This window comes from Glycine max, chromosome 16, assembly GCF_000004515.6.
Source record: "Glycine max cultivar Williams 82 chromosome 16, Glycine_max_v4.0, whole genome shotgun sequence".
Classification (NCBI taxonomy): Eukaryota; Viridiplantae; Streptophyta; class Magnoliopsida; order Fabales; family Fabaceae; genus Glycine; species Glycine max.
The window spans coordinates 798635-817345 of NC_038252.2; the positions used below are offsets into that span (position 1 = coordinate 798635).

An 18711-nucleotide genomic window follows, 5' to 3' on the forward strand; every position below is an offset into this window, starting at 1 on the left:
TTAAGGGGAAACTAGCACGTTTTATAAATCAAAATAATGTGATGTAAGATACATAGAGTGCACCAAACATTCAATTCACAAAGACATTGATTCAGCAAAACATTTCTTCATTCAAATTACCACGAATCATTTTAACCTTTTACTGGTCAGTTTGCCACACTATTGCTATTTACATACAACTTGGATTGGGGAAGCATTTACAATTACTTTTCCCGGGCCGGCAGCATCAATGTTAAAAGTATCCAGGGATGATGAGTTGGTTCCATTTGATCATCAGTATATTAGGTGGCTGTAATCACCTTCTTTTGGGTTCCTTATTGCAGCATAACACAAAAACTGCAGTTCCTATGAAACTTGTTCCGAGATCAATGGGACAAAAAACACCCAATGACACGCAGTATGGCAAACATAAATCTAATTTTATCTGTCTTTGACTATAGCACTACCTCGTGTATTGTGACCCTCATTAGATTCTTCCTCGAGTTCTTTTATTAGCCTTTCAATCTGCCTTCTATAAACTGGCATGAAGTGATCACTGATCATTCTCTGTGAAAGTCTAAGTTTACTATATAGAGACCTTGAAGTTAGAAAAATCCCAATCTCAGTCTCATTTAGCTCGCTACTGTCTGAACTTGCAGAGGTTCGGCTACCATCACTTTCCTGCTCAGCAGTGTCAGAGTGGAGTGTAACAATGTGCATTATCTTTCCCGGAGGGAAAAATCTGTGGATTTCTTTTATTTCTGGTGCAGAGCTCTGGATTTGCCCTACTTCCTCTGCTATGGCTGCTTCCTCTTTCCTTATCTCCTTTGCAACATCAGTCTCCTCACCTTCAGGTCTATCATACAGCTCATGTTCCAGTTGATGCCACAACTCCACTTCACTCATCTGATCCTCATATCTGTCACGGTCCATCATGTTCAGACTGTCATCATGATCAACATCCACCTCAGTATCAGAACTACTTCCATTGCCACATTCAATCTCAGAAGACCACTCTTCTATAGATGAAGATACAGGAAGGTTCATATTCTTTGCATTAATCGCCTTTGTGGGAGAACCAAGAAGGGGATCGGAACTTTCAATGTTGGTAGAGGAAGAGGATGTAGGGGAACTTCCCCCATCTCTGGAGTAATGAGCACTCATGACTCTGCGACGAGGTCCCATGCATGACCAAGAGGACAAATTAAGGTTTGGACGTGCCCATGCTGCTTGAGCCATACTCTTGGCCCTCTTCATCACAACCTGCAGTTTTTCAAAAGTCAGACATGGAGTAGCAGAAGTAGCACTAGTACTTCTTGCATGATCAGATTGAACACGTCAACCCCAACCTTAGAAGAGAACTAACAAGATTAATACAATTTTTCCAAGTTAGGCTTATGATCAAAAGCATAATAAATAATACTTGCTTTTTTTACTACTGGATTGCAACACCAATAAATTTTGTTGTTCAACACAAGAAAGACAACCAAACAAAAAGACTTTTCTTTTTAATTTCCAACAATGAATAGTTTATTGTGCCCTGCTTTCGGAGACAATACATAGTTGGATGATAAACAAAAAGTGAATTGATCTTTTACATAACAGAGGGTAAAAGGGTAAAGTACCTGAGTACCATTAGAAACTGGCTGCAAAATGGCCCCAGCCCCAGCAACTTTTGCTCTAGCAGTGGCAATCGATGGGAGGCGAGAACCTAATGCTGAAGCTGAACGATAGACAGTACTGAGTATTCTTGTTTGCTCAATTTGATTCCTCAAGTCATTTATCCATGCTGATGCTGTCACCTGAAAATTGGAAAAGTAATTTTAATACACAAATGAACTGCAAACATATTCATCATGCAAATGGCATTGTAGCAAGTTTATCGGGTTATCCAAGTCCCAATAAGGCAAGCAAACCAAATCAGGAGCATTATGGATTTCTGTGAAGGAATTTAACATCATGCGAGAGTAATGTTGAATCTCTATAACTTCATGTGAGAGTAGGGACATTTATATGACTGCTTTCTAAAACATCCCACAATTCCTTTAATACAGTTTGAAGAACCTAAAATAGTTCATGACCATAAATAAGTCTTAAATCCACCAAATAATTTATGTAATTGAGACTGCAAGTCCTAATTACTTAAATTACACTCTCCCCCAGCAAATCTTGCACAAATATCATCAATATTGGTCAATAAATCAAGACTACAACAACATTTTCCAATACACAATGCAAAGGATCACAACCTCAGAACGCAAGTCATCTACAGAAGCAGCTGAGAATGTAGGTACCAAATCAGCTCCATTTATAATAGAAGTAATAAAACTATCGCCTGACTCTGCCAACTCCCATGTCATACAAGCAGCTGCAAGAGTAACAAGATGTCAGGTTCAAAAGACTTCTTGTGTAAATCAGTATCAGTCCCAAAGTGCTCTAGGATTACTACACTTTCACTTCGAAAACAAAAATGCAGAATCATATTGACAAAAAGAATATCATAATATAAATTACAAAGACTGACCTGGAGCAAATGTAACACATGTAGCGACGGACAGTTCCTTTCTCTCTCTCAACACATAAGTTAGAATTGCTGCAGTTCCTCCACCCAAAGAGTGCCCTACAATCTATGTAAAAGACTCTTAGAAAGTAATCCAGAAAAGTACAGAAACATCTACTAACTATTCAAACCTTATGAGTTATGATTCAATATAGAATAACAAACGCCAGAAAAGAGAAATTAAGTAGCCAAACAGCATATTTACAAACTGAATGATTTCAAGATCTAATAAAACTTTTGTTGTCAAATTCAAGATTAACGAAAATAAGAAAAACCATGATGACTACAATCTACTAGCTATGCATGCTTGATTACAATATTAAAAAAATGATATTATGGTCTAACAGGCAAGTGTTTCAAAAGGATTATTTAGTCAAAGAGCAGGGGATATTATAAAAAGAAACATCTTTACCTTAACATTATAGTCAGGGTAGTGACCAAGTGCTTCAAGGAGACAAGGAGTTGCGAGCTTTGCAATCCATCGAGCAGCAGCAACCATTCCACAATGTGCATAACCTAAAACCAAATCACTGACACCCCCCTGATTAACAACAGTGTGATGAAATGGTACCACATTTCCTGTAACAGCTGTTAGAGTATCCTTGATACTATGTGTGCCACGAATCAATAACAAAAGGCATTTCATCTCATGATCAGCTATTATTGTAAAAGCTGGTTTCAAAATCTGCACAACAAATGAAAAGACAAGTTTAAACATACATTGTCTTTACTGAATGCTTACTGAAATGGTAGCAAGTATTACTTATTCATCTGATTCAATTGAGCCACCCCACACCCCTCCAAAAAGAGAAAGAAAGAAAAACTCACAAAAATGTACTAAAAGTGAAGCAAAAAGAAGGCATCTATCATCAATTTTTTATCCCATATTTTATCAGTCTAAATAAAACAACATCCTCTGTTGCTTTCAGCCTTCCATCCTTCCTCAAAAGAGAATGTGTGTTAATAACTATCAATGACTTAGTCAACACAGTACAGATATTGAATTATTATCATTTTTTCCTAAAATTCAAACAAGACTTACTCCTGCTTTGGCTTCTCGAAGGAGAACGTTTTCTTCACTGTAGCCAGTTTCTTCTAAAAACAAGGGAAAGGGCTTCTTCGAAAAGTGCCAACACAATGTCAACAAGTTTAAGAGATACTTAAGTTCAGCAGTAATCTCAGATCCTTTCAGCTGTACACTGTCCGTACCACAAAATTCACTGTCAACATGATAGTCTCCCTGCAAAGTAAAATCTACAAACTAAGTCACTTAAATAAAATAAAAAAGGAAGCATCAAAACCACAAACTACATTTTTCATGTTAACTACAGATAATGTTCTGTGAGTATCAATAGTCTAGTATCTTAGCGTCCATTTGGATTAGACAGTAAAAAATTGACTTTAGAATTTTGAATTTGCTAGATATTATACAGTACAACTACTTTTTAATTATAATTGTTGGGATACATTTACAAAACTACAGGGTCCAACTTGGCAATTTATTTTTGAGTATTGCTGACCTTGTTTGAAAAACTAGTAGGTCTTAGTTCTTAATAAAATTGGATTGATAGTATATGGCACAAAATCCAAACAAATATGGCTTTAATGTCCAACCATAAGCATTGAAAAAGAAGATACATGATTAAACTCAAACTGCAGCTTAATATGAACAAATTAAACTGGCACAAAACCAATATTACAGAGCAACTTCTCATCTATTTATGTTGAGCTGAGATGAAGAAATTAAGTAGTCCAGGATGTCATGAAACTGATCTACCTTAAAAAATGCTTAATATATGATTTAAATCAAAATCAAATATATAAAGTAGCACAGGTCATGTGAACAATCTTGTGAGGATTCATTTTGTAGAGAATAGTCTGATTTCTAAGCTACCTTAGCCATATTACTCTCCTAGAAAGTATAAACAGAAATCATATCATGTAAATCATAAAATCCAAGAATAATCTAATATGTCAACTTCAAAGTGATCATGATTAACAAGTAACAAAAGAAGTTCAAATATTGCAAGTCATGATCCCAAACCACTGCTGTGATGTTGAGAAGGCTTAAAAAGCAAAACAAAAACAACACCCATGAAAAAAAGATCCTATCACATGTAAGGAACACTTAAGAGTTAATATAAATTATAACTGCTCTCCAAATGTGGGATTATTTCTTTAACGACCATAATTTTTTTTATTGAGATGGAAAGCATTAAATTGGTCTTCCAACCATTTAATCATCAACAATTTTATTTACACATGAAAAAGTTCACCTAACTCGCATAACTTCCATGACCATTGTCCATTTTACTTTCTCTATATTTCTCTCTCTTTCATTCATCAATGTCAGTGACGGGCAATCCTTTAGGTGAATTATGTGAGTTGCACATTAAGTGCAGGTTGCAACTACCATTTCAGATCAATTATAGTTCTACCTGAAAAATATGCACCTGGCTTCCACACTAAATACTGATTCTATATTCTACTTACTACTTAAATGTGTCCAAAGTTACAGATAGATAAAAAAACGACACAGCTTTCCGGCATTTTCAGTTGCTTCAAATCAGGGCAACAATAAAGAACCAAAATCTACTCGTTGTCATTACCTGCCGCTTTAGAAGAAAGCTGATGCCAAACGCCAAATCCCCAATTGGCCATTTCCCAAGTGTCTCCGAATACGTGAACCTGAGAGTCTCTGACAATGTTGAAATTGTCTCCAACCATGTTGCAGGGGCTTGGATTAACCGATGAGAAACACGGCCAATACCTAATGGCGTATCAGTGGGCGTATCACTCCCATTTTCTTCACCATCTTCGTCGATTGCATCGTGAGTCTGCAATTTCCGATTCAATGTGTAGTACAAAAGGGCAGCTGCACCTGCTGCAGTAGCCATGGTTGCAGTTGCCATGATACTATCCCTATAACAACAAAATCCCAAAAAAAAAAAAAAAGCTTCATCAGAAAAGGATTCACAACAGAAAACAGTGATACAATTTCCAAATGTAAACCAACTTCAAATCCTTTATTTTCTATTTATCCGTGAACAAATCAAAAGAAACAAACCAAAACAGTGTTTTTCATAGGGATCATCAACTATGGAACGCAAATTACGATAAGAGAACATAACAAAGCAAAAAAGATCAAAACTGGACGAAAAATTTTGGGCTTTTCTAGTTCGGTCAGAAGGAAATTTCCTTGTTGCCATTTAAAACATCAATTCATTCGATTGATCAATAAAAAAATCAGAAGAATAACGATCACATGAATTAAGAGAACAAATCGAAAATTAAGAGCAACCTGAAGAACATGAAGACACACCGAAACCCAAAACCCTAAAACTCCCAAATCAGAGAGAGAAAAAAATGATAAAAATAGAGAAAACTCTAAATGAGGAAAGAACGAACCTGAATAACGTGATTTTGGAAGAATTTGAAGGTGAAAAAAAAAATTGATTGGTTACGAAGGAACCATAGATTGTACCGAAGCCTCTTAATTCTTACGATGTCTGTTTTTATACTGTTACATAAAATAAATAAGCTTTGCGCAGTTTTCTTTGAACCTGGACGAAGCAACCAGAAATTAAGAATAGTTTTATTTGATTATTTATTTTTTACTCTATATAATAATAATAATAATAATGCGTTTAAGGGACACGCGGCGCGTGGAGATGGAGCGAAAAACAGACCACGTCAATGTAGTGTAAGTTGATAAGTTACACCACGAAAATTGACCCATTAATACTGGGTTTCTGAAATTTGATTATTTTGTTTTGATTTAGTCTCTTAACAAATTGGTAGTTAAAATTGTTATTAGAGGACCTGTTTAACAAATTGGTAGTTAAAACTTAAATTTGTTGTTAGAGGACCTGTTCAAAATATTGTTTCAAATTCGGGTTCCATGTTGCATTGTTTTAGCCAAATTTGGGTATATATGTTTCACTCACACCACCCTATTTGAGCTTATGCATGGCCAAATTTCTCTCTATTTTAATAACCATTGTTGCCTTCGTGTCCATTTGATTTAGTATAAAATTAAGTCTCGTAGAATAAAAAAAACTTTAAAAATTACAGTTAGTCTAAGAAATAAAAATGCTTATACAGTCAATTAATTAAAAAATCAAGTAGATATAATTTTTAAAATAATTACTATAACAATTAAAAATTTATCATATACTTAATTTGTGATTAAATAATCATTTAAAAAAATTGCATCATCTATGTATTTCAATCAAAATATTTTTTTTTATAAATAATTGTATGTAAGATTTATTTTTTTAACAGTAATGGCATATGTTCAGCTCAAAAGAGAGAATAGGAGGAAAAAAATACTAATAATACATAAGCTGGCATTTTAGTTTGAATTGTGTGTTGTTTTACACCAGTTTGAATTGTGTTATTCACACAATAGTTTACATAATTAATATTTTTTTTATTTATCCTCCCCTATCATAATATTTATTACGTTTTATAATTCTTTTTCTTTTGGTCACGATCACAAATATTGATATCCTCCAATTAAGTCAATTTATTTTAATTAAAATAGTATTTCAGTCGTAACTTTATATTTAAATCGGGAATCAAACTCTAAACTTTCATTAAGAGTTCAAGTGTCAAGCCAACTGGAATAAGTTTTGCTAAATTTGTACTTTGAATAATAGATTTCAATCTAAAAAGTTTGAGTAAATAAAAAATAGCTGGTATGTGCATGGCATGGAACCTTCGGTTACCACACTCAGTGGTGTGAGGGTTGCAATGGAAGAAACTGCACACCATCCCTTGGGCCAGAGAGAAGAGAGAAGAGAAAAGAGAAAAGTATTGTGCTTAACTTCCTTCATGACATAGTGCACAAAGTGATTAGCAAAACTATCTAAAACTAAAGCACCTTGTTTCATCCCAATTTTGGCTGGAGTTATATATAGGTGGTGCTGTATTTCTTCTTATTTCAAGCATGAGCGTATATATCTTATGCCTTTGAGCTATATTTCAAATGCTCATGTGTATGATTTCTGCCTAAGTACATGCATGAGATCGTGTTTTACATTTTTCAAGTGTAGTAGTGTAAAGAATTGGTCAGACTTTGCTTTAGCCAAAGAGTTCAGAAAAGATTTTAGCTAGTAATGTAAAGAATTGGTCAATGACTTATCAGTTTAGAAAGAAGGTACGTACCAGTTATCATAACAAAAAAGACAAACAAACTTAAATGACAACACAGTTTGCATGATACATGATTGTACGTTTTTAAGCTCCATTTAGAAGAGAAAAAAAAGCACTATATTATATCAATTATCATAACAGAAATAGACCAACAAAATTAAAATTAGTTAAGTTGCAATTTAATCACAACTAAGTTTGATTTATCATTAGGAGACTCCCAAATAGGCGATTGAATCAATTAAAAGTTACAAATTTTTGAAATATACAAGAAAATGTGTGTATGGTTAATTTAACATTAAACAAAACACACAGTAAATAGTAAGTAGCTAGTCTGCATGAAACAAGACAAACTTAACATAAGCTAAGTAGAGAAAAACATGAACTACAGAAAATGTCTTATGAAGCTACTCCATTACAAAACGACAAGCAAGAGCCTCTCTGGAATTTAGATCTCTAGCCTGGTTGCCAGCCCCACCCACCTGGGCTATCTTATCATGAATGCATCTGAAGAATCTTTTCCATTAAATTTTTATAACATCCTGCACAGTATTATTCCTCCAATTTATCTTTGAACAAATTTTCCAACGTGCTTATCAAATGAGTCTAGCTAGCTATAAGTCTTAATCCACTAGTCGTACGTGGCTTGGTGTAACTCCGGACAAGCCTCAACAGCTAGTCTCTTGCCTTCATCTCTTAACGTGTGCCGAAACGCTCTTTCGTTGTGCTTTTTTTCATTATAAGCTACCTACACCTCTCTTGTTCAATGTTGTGTCAACACATATTTCTTGAAAATTTAAGTTGTCACTTTTTTCCAACTCATTAACTTCAAAAAAAATATAGAAGGTTTTAAAAAATAAATATACCATCAATTCTTTAGATATTTTGTTATACTACTCATATTTAATTTTATTTATGTGTGTATTTAATATTTTTGTGTCCTAAATTTTAAATATTAATCATTTGAAGTATCGGGTCCGTGTTTCATAGATTAGGAACCTCCAATATGGTCAGTTTGGTCAGCTCTGAACAACATATTTCTCGGCAGCGACGTGTCTTTTTGTAAATGCAAAAGAAATAAAAAAAAGTAAAAAAAATATCACATCTTAACACGTGTAATCTTTTCACTGGACGATTTTATACTATTGATTACGTTCCCAACATGCGCTAGGCTTTGCAACCTCAAGAGTAATTATCTTACTTATGTTTCACAATTTATTTCAATTAATAAAAAAAATTATTTAACTGATTGGTAAATAAATTTTTCAAAGTAACTTTTAGTATTTTTTTTAGTAATTTTTAGCATTTTATTTTTTTATAACACTAACTTCTATATAAAAACTAGCATTTTAGTTTGAATTGTGTTATTCACATAATATTTTATTTTTTATTTATCTTCCTTTATCATAATATTCTCCCGTTGAGTTGGTCTAATTTGAGTTAAAATAATATTTTTAGTGACAACTTCATGATCAATTTAGAAATCGATCTCTAAACTTTCATCAAGAGACCCAAGGAACAAACCAAATGTAACAAGTTTTGGTAAATATTTTATACTTTGAGTCAGTACGTGGCAGAACTGCATGGAGGGTGATGGAGGCAATTGTTTCCATAAAGTAAATTTTTTTTGTTTGAATATATTGAATAAATATTTTTTCCCTATAAAAAGTAGATTTTTCACCCATAAGATAATTTTTGTAATAAGATGAATGTAAATAGTTGTAAAAGATAAAAAAGAGAATAAATTAATATTAATTTTATCCACTTTATCCTTTTAAATTTTCCTTTATTACTATTTTTTAATAAAGCTTATATAATTTTTTGTTTGAGAAAATATTAGAGTATTTTTGCTTCCACTTTGAGTAATAGATTTCAAACTCAAAACTTAGCAGGTATGGTGTGCAAGGTTTGTAACCTTCGGTTACCACATTCAGTACTGAATATTGGAAGAAAGTGCAAAGCACCCCTTGGGCTGGAGAGAAGATAAAACTATTGGGCTTAACTTCCTTCATGACCTATATAGTGCACAAAGTGAATAAGTGGCAGCTTCCAAAGGCATTGGCAATGGCTATAAGCATAACACAATTCCATACTGCATACTGAAACATTACACACGCCTTGAAATGAAAGTAAGGGTTACCCTTTGTGGCCTGTTCATCATGTTATCGAGTAGCATGCATACTCATGTAGAAAATAAAAAACTAAAACAAATTCAACATATTTTGGCTTTCTAATTTTAAAAATTAGAAAATAGATATTAATTTTGAAAATCATTTTCAAAAATTATTTTTTTCAAACAAGATTTATATTTTTTTTTGTTTTTTAAATAATTTTTAAGAACATGAAAGAACAAACTTTAAATATGTAGCCATGTAGGAGTAAAATCTAGTTTCTTCTTTTTTGGGGTCGGTTAACTAAAATCTAGTTAATCAGATCTATGATTTGATTGCAAGGTTGGGCTGTTTGGCCAACTCTTTCGGTTTTTGTTGCTTGAATTAATTAATTCTAATGTGGGCCTGTCGATGATGCAAATTTCAGACCTTCTACAGTGAGTTTGCTGAACAAAAAGGAAACATGGTGTGTGAAATTAGGATTGCCATTAACTTGGACTAGAAATGCTACAGATGAGTTTATATAATTTATTACTATCAGCTTAGCATCATGATTGTAATAATGTGTATTTATATTTTATTTTTCCATGTTTATTTAAGTAAAACTTTGAATGGATAGCATTTAATCAATTCCTAGCTCATTTTACATGAACTCAAATAATAAAATAAAAAATTAACAAAATTTGGATCTAATGAGAGTATTACTTCCCTGTAAAGTGACAAGTTTTGATTTTTTTTATTAGTGAGGTATTTACATTTAGGAGGAAATGGGTCGGGAAGAAAGGAGTGGAATGAAAAATAGGAAAAAAGATAAAATAAGTATAAATAAAATTAAATTTTAAAAAGTTTGAATTGATTAAAATTGATAAGAAATATGAGAGAAAGTTAGTTCTCTTTTTTCTTATTTGGTTAGATAGAAGAGAGAAAATAAAATAAAATGTATAATAAACTAGTATTTTAATTTATACATTGTATATAATAAATATTTATTTTTGTACAATTAAAGATATAATATTGAAAAATTAAATTATGTTTAGCAATTAAATAAATAAAATTTATGACTAGTTTTGGAAGTAGTGTGTGAAACATAATTCAAAGAAGAAAGGAGAAAAATATGAAAAATATTTAATTGAGAGACCAAATTATATATTCTAGTTTATAATATAAAAATAGATATATTTTTTTGTCATGAAAATAAAATATTTTTATATCATTTGACATTAAAATTAATATAAGAAAGGTAAAACTTGTACATTTTTCTACCTTAAATCTCTCCCTTAGAAAAGATTTTTTTTTTTTGGTCCATGTGAGCTCCAATATTGTTTTTTCACTTTTCTCTACCTTTTTTTTTTGTCTCTTTAGAATAAGAGAAGTCGACTTTATTACTTTACTTTTCTCCCTCTCACTTCTCTCTTCACTTAGTCCCCTAAATTATTCCAAACAAATAAAAATATTAATCTTTGATCATGTTTTAAGGAAAACTATTTTTATGAAAGATATTTGAAAAAAAAAATAATTTTCCGAAAATGAATTAAGAATCCCAATTTAAATGTATCCGTGTCGATTAAGGATCTGGACTAATACAAATGGAGATATTTAAGGATCTGGACTAATACAAATGGAGATATTTTTCTGTAAATTGAGGAAGCCAAATGTTATTTATGTTTCCTGGTTTTGTTTTTCATTTCTTTCCACTTCACCGAAAAGGATTCAAATTCAAAATGCTTCTAAATTTATTTTTTGAAATCCTCTTGGGTTTTTAATAAGACGAACCTAATATTTTGTTGGTTCAATTAATTTTGGTCACAATTCTGATTCATTCATCTCCTTTATCAAATTAATAGTTGACAATTTTTTTTATGAAGAGAGAAGGGCTAAGGCCGACAAACAAAAGAACAACTACATTAAAACGGGACTTGAAGTAAACACCATTAATTGAATCATCTACCGTTTGTAGTTTGTCTTGTGGGCTTAGGTCCTCTTCAGTACTAAAAAAACATATAAACATTTTATATTGATTTTGTGTTGAGAAGTTGATTTTAAGTTCAGAATTTATTTTAAATTCTAACAAGTAACTTGTATGCTGAATAAAAAAATATACTACTGATTTGCTTTTGGATTTTTTATTTTTAAGAAAACGGACTTATATTATTTAAGAATAAATGTAATCTCGTGACCGCATCTAGATGACAAAATTATGTCTCACATCTGAATGCTATAAATAGAGGTTATTAGTATGTTAAATTAGTTTTTTAGTTTATTAATTTATTTTTTAGATATAATTTAGTCTTTTAATTTTTTTAATTTGATACTCTAATTTTTTAAATCGATTTAATTTGACCTTTTGATCTAAATTATAAAAAGTCACACTTTGTGAGCATTCAAAATCGTCACTAAATAATTTTAAACCCTACAAAATATACATTTCTAAAAAAATGAATTTATTTTAAAAATTAGATAATTAAATTGAATAAAAAAAATAAATGATCAAATTGAATCAGTTTTAAAAATTAAAGGACTAAATTGAAAAAAAAAAGACCGAATTAAACCTAAATAATAAATTAAACGAAAAAAACAAACTAATTTTACCTTATTAGTATCACAAGGTAGATTTTCAATCCCATATACTACAACTCTACTGATATATTACTAGATATTAAAGTGACTTTGTTATAAAAAGGTTTAAAGAATAAGTCTGATGTATTTGGGAAAACATTTTTCATGTAATATTACCTTATTTTATTCATAGAATAGCGTTGTATATATATATAACGATCTTATAATTCCTCATCTATTAAAGGGATGACAGCTGCACAAATTACCTCATTGTAATAAAGTCTAAAGTACAACTAACATAATATTTGATTGCCTAATATTATCTAATAAAATATTTGACATATCTTAACACCCTCACTCAAGTTGGTGCATGGATATCACACATTTCCAACTTGAATAAAGACTCATCAAATACTCTGCTTGACACTCCTTTGGTGAGAACATCAACCAACTACAATTCAGATCTTACAAAGGAAAAGGAAATTATTCCAGCTTCAAGCATCTCTTTGATGTAATGTCTATCAATCTTTGCATGCTTGGTTCTATCATGTTGGACAGGATTGTGAGCAATTGCTATAGCCGACATATTGTCACAATACAAACTCATAGTTTCATTTGGTTTAAAGCCCAAATCTCATAGTACATCTTTAACCCACAAAAGTTCACATACATTGAGTGTCATGCAATCCTGCTTAGCACTAGATCTTGTTATTATGGTCTATTTTGTACTCCTCCAAGTTACAAGATTTCCTCCTACAAAAGTAAAGTATCCAGAGATAGATCTTCTATCATCTTTTGAACCTGCCCAATTTGCATCATGTACCCTCCTACCTTTAAGTTTCCGTGATTTGAGAACAAATTTTTTTTTCCAGGAGTGGACTTCAAATATCTCAAAATCCTCTCGACAGCATCCATATGAAGCTTTCGTGGGTCATGCATAAATTGACTAACGACATTCACTGCATAGGTAATATCTAGACGTGTATGGGACAAATAAATTAGTTTTCCTACCCGCATTTGGTATCTCCCTATGTCTATGCTTGCTGAATTTGACCATTGAAAGAGTTTATGATTTTGTTCAATTGGTGTATCAACTAGTTTACCTCCAAGCAGCCCAGTTTCCGATAGTAAGTCAAAAGTATATCTTCTTTGGCATAGAAAAATACCATGTTTTGATCTAGCTACTTCAATACCCAAAAAATATTTGAGGTTTCAAAGTTGTTTCATCTCAAATTCAGATGCAAGGTATTGTTGCAGACTAGAAATCTCATCTGGGTCATTTCCTGTAACAATCATGTCATCTATATATGATCAAAGCTGTAATTTTTCCTTTTCCTCTCTTAAAAAATAAGGTGTGATCAGAGTTACTTGCTCTATAGCCAAAAGCCTTCATAGACTTGGTAAACCTTCCAAACAATGCTCTTGGGGATTGTTTTAATCCATATAGAGCCTTCTTTAATTTGCAAACCTTCATTCCATTTGAATCTATCATGCTTGGTGGGGAATCCATATAAATTTCTTCTAAAATTTCTCCATGTAGGAAAGCATTTTTCACATCAAATTGTAGAAGAGGCCAATCTTTGTTTGCTACTAGCAACAAAAGTATTTTCACGGTGTTGAGCTTGGCTACCGGTGCAAACATCTCTTGGTAATCTACACCATAAGACTGAGTGTAACCTTTAGCCACAAGTCATGCTTTATACCTCTCAATAGTTCCATCAGTTTTGTGTTTGATTGTAAATACCCATTTGCAGCCCACAGTTTTCTTCCCTCTTGGTAAGGACACAAAATCTCAAGTGTTGTTTTTTTCTAAAGTTGCCAACTCATCAACCATTGCTTCGGTCAATCTAGGATCTGCCAAAGCTTCATGTATACTACTAGGAATAGAAAATGAAGATAATTAAGATACAAATTATGCATATGACTAGGATAACTTGTGATATGACACATATCTACGAATGAGATATTTAACTTTGGCTTGGAGGTTTGGTTCATATTTAGTTGGAGGTTGACCACGATTAGAGCGGGTGGAAGATTATATTAGACAATAGTAGACTCGGTGTTTGGTGTGCTGGTGGTCTCACACAGACAAGGATCAATTTCATGATCGTTTCATCTAAATTAGTATTATCAAGGGTAGGATCAAGAGAAACAATTTCATAATCAGTTTCATCTACATTAGTATTATCAGAGATGGGATCAGAAAGTACCTCTGAAGAGTCAAGCCGAACCTGTGGAGAAGATTGAGCCAATTGGTTATGATCAGAAGACACTGTATCATCCAAAAAAGAATTGTCCATCTTTGGGATTGGCTCACTTCCTGCAGAATGATCCTCACATGATAATTTATTTTCACAATATAATTTTATATCTGAGATATCAAACATACTAATATCATGATTATGCACTTCATTTTCATTTCCTCCCTGAAGTGTAGAATCAACATAAAAAAAATTATGCTCATTAAATGTCACATCCATATAGATATAAATTTTTTTTGATGGTGGATGGTAAGCACGATAACCTTTTTGAGTTGATCCATACCCAACAAAAACACATTTGATAGCTCATTCTTCAAGCTTTGTACATTGATGTGGGTGTAAGTGAACAAATATAACACATCCAAAAACATGAGGTGGTAAATAAATCATGGAAGGAAGGATACAATGATCAGACAACACATCTAGAGACCTTCTAAAGTTAAGCACACTAAAAGGGGTTCGATTAATAAAATAAACTGCAAATCTCACAGCCTCACCCCATAAATGAGATGGGACATTACCATCTATCAAAAGTGATCTTGTCACCTCTAATATATGTCTATTTTCCTCTCAACCACTCCATTTTGTTGTGGTGAATAAGGTCATGTGGTTTGATGCAAGATTCCATTAGAGTTCATGAACTCTATTAATTCAGTTTTAAAATATTTCCCTCCATTTTATGATCTAATGACCTTAATATATGTGTTAAATTGTGTAGCTATCATCTGATGAAAGGAACGAAACACATCACACACATCACTTTTATGTTTAAGCAAATACACCTAGGTTACCCGAATACAATCATCAACAAAACTGATAAACCATTTTTTCTCATTATGCGTAGATTGTGGAACAGGGCCCCAAACATCTGTGTGAATTAATGAAAAAGGAAAATCAATTTTTTTATTGATTAAAGGAAACACAACACGATGGTTTTTTGTCTTTACACAAGTTTCACAAAGAAAATAAAAAATATTGCATTTATGAAATAGCGATGGAAACAATTTTTTTAGATAACCAAAAGAGGGATGTCCTAATCGTCTATGCCATAGTCATATTTCCTTTTTGTTTTTATCTTGTATGTGTTCATTCGTAAGACAAGCCAATGCTTCTTTATGGGTTTGTTGTGAGATATTTTTTAGATAATACAGTCATTCACTCTCTCTACCACTACCAATCTTCTCCTTGGAATGGATGGTTTGAAAAGGACAATGGGTTGGATAAAACGAGGCAACAGAAGAATGTGATTTGGTTAATTTGCTAATAGAGAGAAGATTACAATTTAATGTAAGAACAAATAAAACATTAGAAATTGATAAGGAAGGTGAGAGATATATCGTACCTCCACCTTCAATAGGTGATGATACCCCATTGGCATTAATAATAAAAGTTTTAGAACAATGAGGGGAGAAACTAGTAAATTTATGAGGATCACAAGTCATATGATCAATAGCACCTGAATCAATTATCCACTCACTACCCCTAGTAACAACAAAAAGATTAAGAGCAAAGTTAGATATACCTAACTTGGTCACAAATCCAACAACAGTAGAAATATGGCTTTCGAAAGTAGCGTCTACCTTGGTATTTTGAGTAGTTTTCCCTTTTGGATGCCAACCTGGATAGGCGTGGAGTTTAAAAATGTCTGCACGACATGATTATCTCCATTGCAGTGGGTACACTTACATATTCCTTTCTTAGAATACTTCTTAACAGCAAAGACAGTCCCCATAATAGACTCACTATCAAGCATAGCCTCTTGGCGGTTTGCCTCAACACAAACAGTTACATAAATTGATTGATTTTTATTAGAAGGAGCCATTTAGAAATATTCAAAGAAATAAAATTAATAAATATTTTATATTAATAATATAATAATTATAAAATAAAAAAATTAATATCATTATCATCATTCTTGTCGACACAAAAGAAACTGAATGGTTTGAACTAAAAAGATGTAATTATTTTATTTCATCTTATTTAATTTTACATGCAGTTTGTCTTTACCAAACCTAATATATAATTTCACAAAGTGCCATTTTCCCCCTAATTCTTTCACGTCAATTCAGCACTTGAAGAAAAACAGCTACTCTTAAATATATAGAAGCACGCACTTCACTTCTAGTCTACCGTGGCAATCTCTATCTGTTTTCTAATATGAAAGACTTCATCATATATAGCCTGAGAGTCATGTAGGCCCTCCTAGGCATGGGAGTTCTGGTTTTCTGTTGAAAACTGTTTCTTCTACGATCTTCCTCGTGATATAGAGTAAACGAATGAAAATCAAAATTAAACATATATACATGCACATGAAGTGACACGTTGTTTTTAATTTCTTTTCTACCCTTGTTCATAATGAAATCCAGGTATGGTAGATAGCATTTTACATCACTGCAATGGGACACATCATTCCAGTACAGGGACCAGTGTGACTTTATAGCTCAAATAAACTCTTATTAACGTGGTCCGCCGAATTGATTTATTGTGTGTTGGGAGTCATAATTGGTTGAATCTATTATATTTTTTGAAATAATAAATAGTTGTTTTTTGGTGAATCCATCATGATTTTACATTTGTCATGGGTTTTTACCACCAGACCAAATACACTATTATTACTCTCATATAATACACTTTGAATTGTGAGGATTTATGGGTCCCAACTCATTGGAATGGAAATTATCTGTCTTTTTTATTAATAAAAATTAATTATTAGTATTATTAATTTTTTTAATAAAGATATTTAAATTCATAATTTTTTTCCTTTAATCATTTAGACGAACCTTATATCTTCGGCTAATTATCTGTCTTTTTTACGTGTTTTACTTCTTGTCCTTTCAATAAAATATATATACCCAAAAGAAAATTTAATTGGAGAGAAAAATATATTAAAAAAAAAAGAATTGAAAGAAGAGAATAATCTTGTGTCATTTTAATATCAGAAGTATACATGAAAGTGCACACAAAAAGGGAAAACTGTTTATTTATCCTTGGCCCCGATTGATGGATCCAATTGCAGGGGGTGTGGACCTTATTGTGTATTTCTTAAATTCTACGGATTTTGGTGTCATAAAAAACAACAACTGGGTGGGTAGGGCTTTTACTTCAACCCAGCAAGGAACTTTTTCAATAAAGAACAAAAAGTGCTTATATCATGGCATGGTTTCACACTCTCTTGTGTAGTGTAAACTTTTGCGTTTGTTGAAAACTTGTTTCTTTTCAAAAGTGAGATATGTATTTTAATTAAAAAAATAATTAATTATAATTATAGTTATTGACAAATTAAATTAAAATTTTGGTTATATATTTGTATTAGTCGAAAGAGATATTCACATTGTATCTGAAACAAGATTATCATTAAATGAAGAGACCTATTAGAAATAAAAAAAAATGGTTATATGCATAAAACATAAAAAATAGTTAATTTTTTAATTAATAATTTCATTTTATTTATATTTTTTAAAGAATGCATTTCTCATTTGAAGAAACCAAAAGGAAAAAAGTAAAGAAAAAGAAATCAATCCTAGCTTTCTCTTGTGGTTCCTGACACCTTGCCATATTTCTCCAGTCGCAATTATAGCCATATACAGTGCCTCTTAAAGACCGGAAGATACGGACACTGTTAAACTTGTGGGTATTTTGAAAAATAAAATATTTATTAAAAATTAATTAGCATTTTCTCTAAAACTTTAACGATTTTCTTTATATTGGTCATTGGCATTATTGTTAAAAGTAGAATTTGTAATTTTCAAAAATGAAAAAAAATGTAAGTTTGAGAAAAGAATTGATAAATAAATATATAAATTAAAAAAATATTTAAAATAGATTTATATTAGCTTAAATAAGTTTGAGAAGGAATAAAATGAAAATTACTAAATAACCAAGGGCAGAGTTACTCACATAATTGACATGATTTGATCAATCAGTAAAAAAACTCATAATTTTTATATCGAAAAAAAAGAAACTCATAATTTATGTTGTGAAGTCTTTTTTTTTTTTTTACAATTTTTATCGTCGAATGTCTAAAAGTCCTCTCTATGTAAACCTTAGAAGTATCAAAATAAGACAAATTAATCTATTAACGAAGCAATAA

At 31.7% G+C, this 18711-nt stretch overlaps 1 protein-coding gene across 2 annotated transcripts; it reads right to left on the reverse strand.

The window, feature by feature from the left end:
- On the reverse strand, window positions 1-6113 carry LOC100800164 (uncharacterized). Of its 2 annotated transcripts, none has more exons than XM_006598773.3 (8): window positions 5948-6113; window positions 5149-5461; window positions 3582-3779; window positions 2952-3224; window positions 2504-2606; window positions 2229-2347; window positions 1605-1781; window positions 1-1242 (listed from the first exon to the last, which is right to left on the reverse strand). In XM_006598773.3, the coding sequence occupies exons 2-8, from the start codon at window positions 5449-5451 to the stop codon at window positions 421-423; spliced, it is 1995 nt and encodes a 664-aa protein (XP_006598836.1). In that variant the 5' UTR covers window positions 5452-5461; window positions 5948-6113; the 3' UTR covers window positions 1-420. The 2 variants fall into 2 exon arrangements, with proteins under 2 accessions (XP_006598836.1, XP_014624614.1); XM_014769128.3 differs by having other exon boundaries at window positions 3582-3793.
- Between the last annotated feature and the right edge of the window lie 12598 nt (window positions 6114-18711).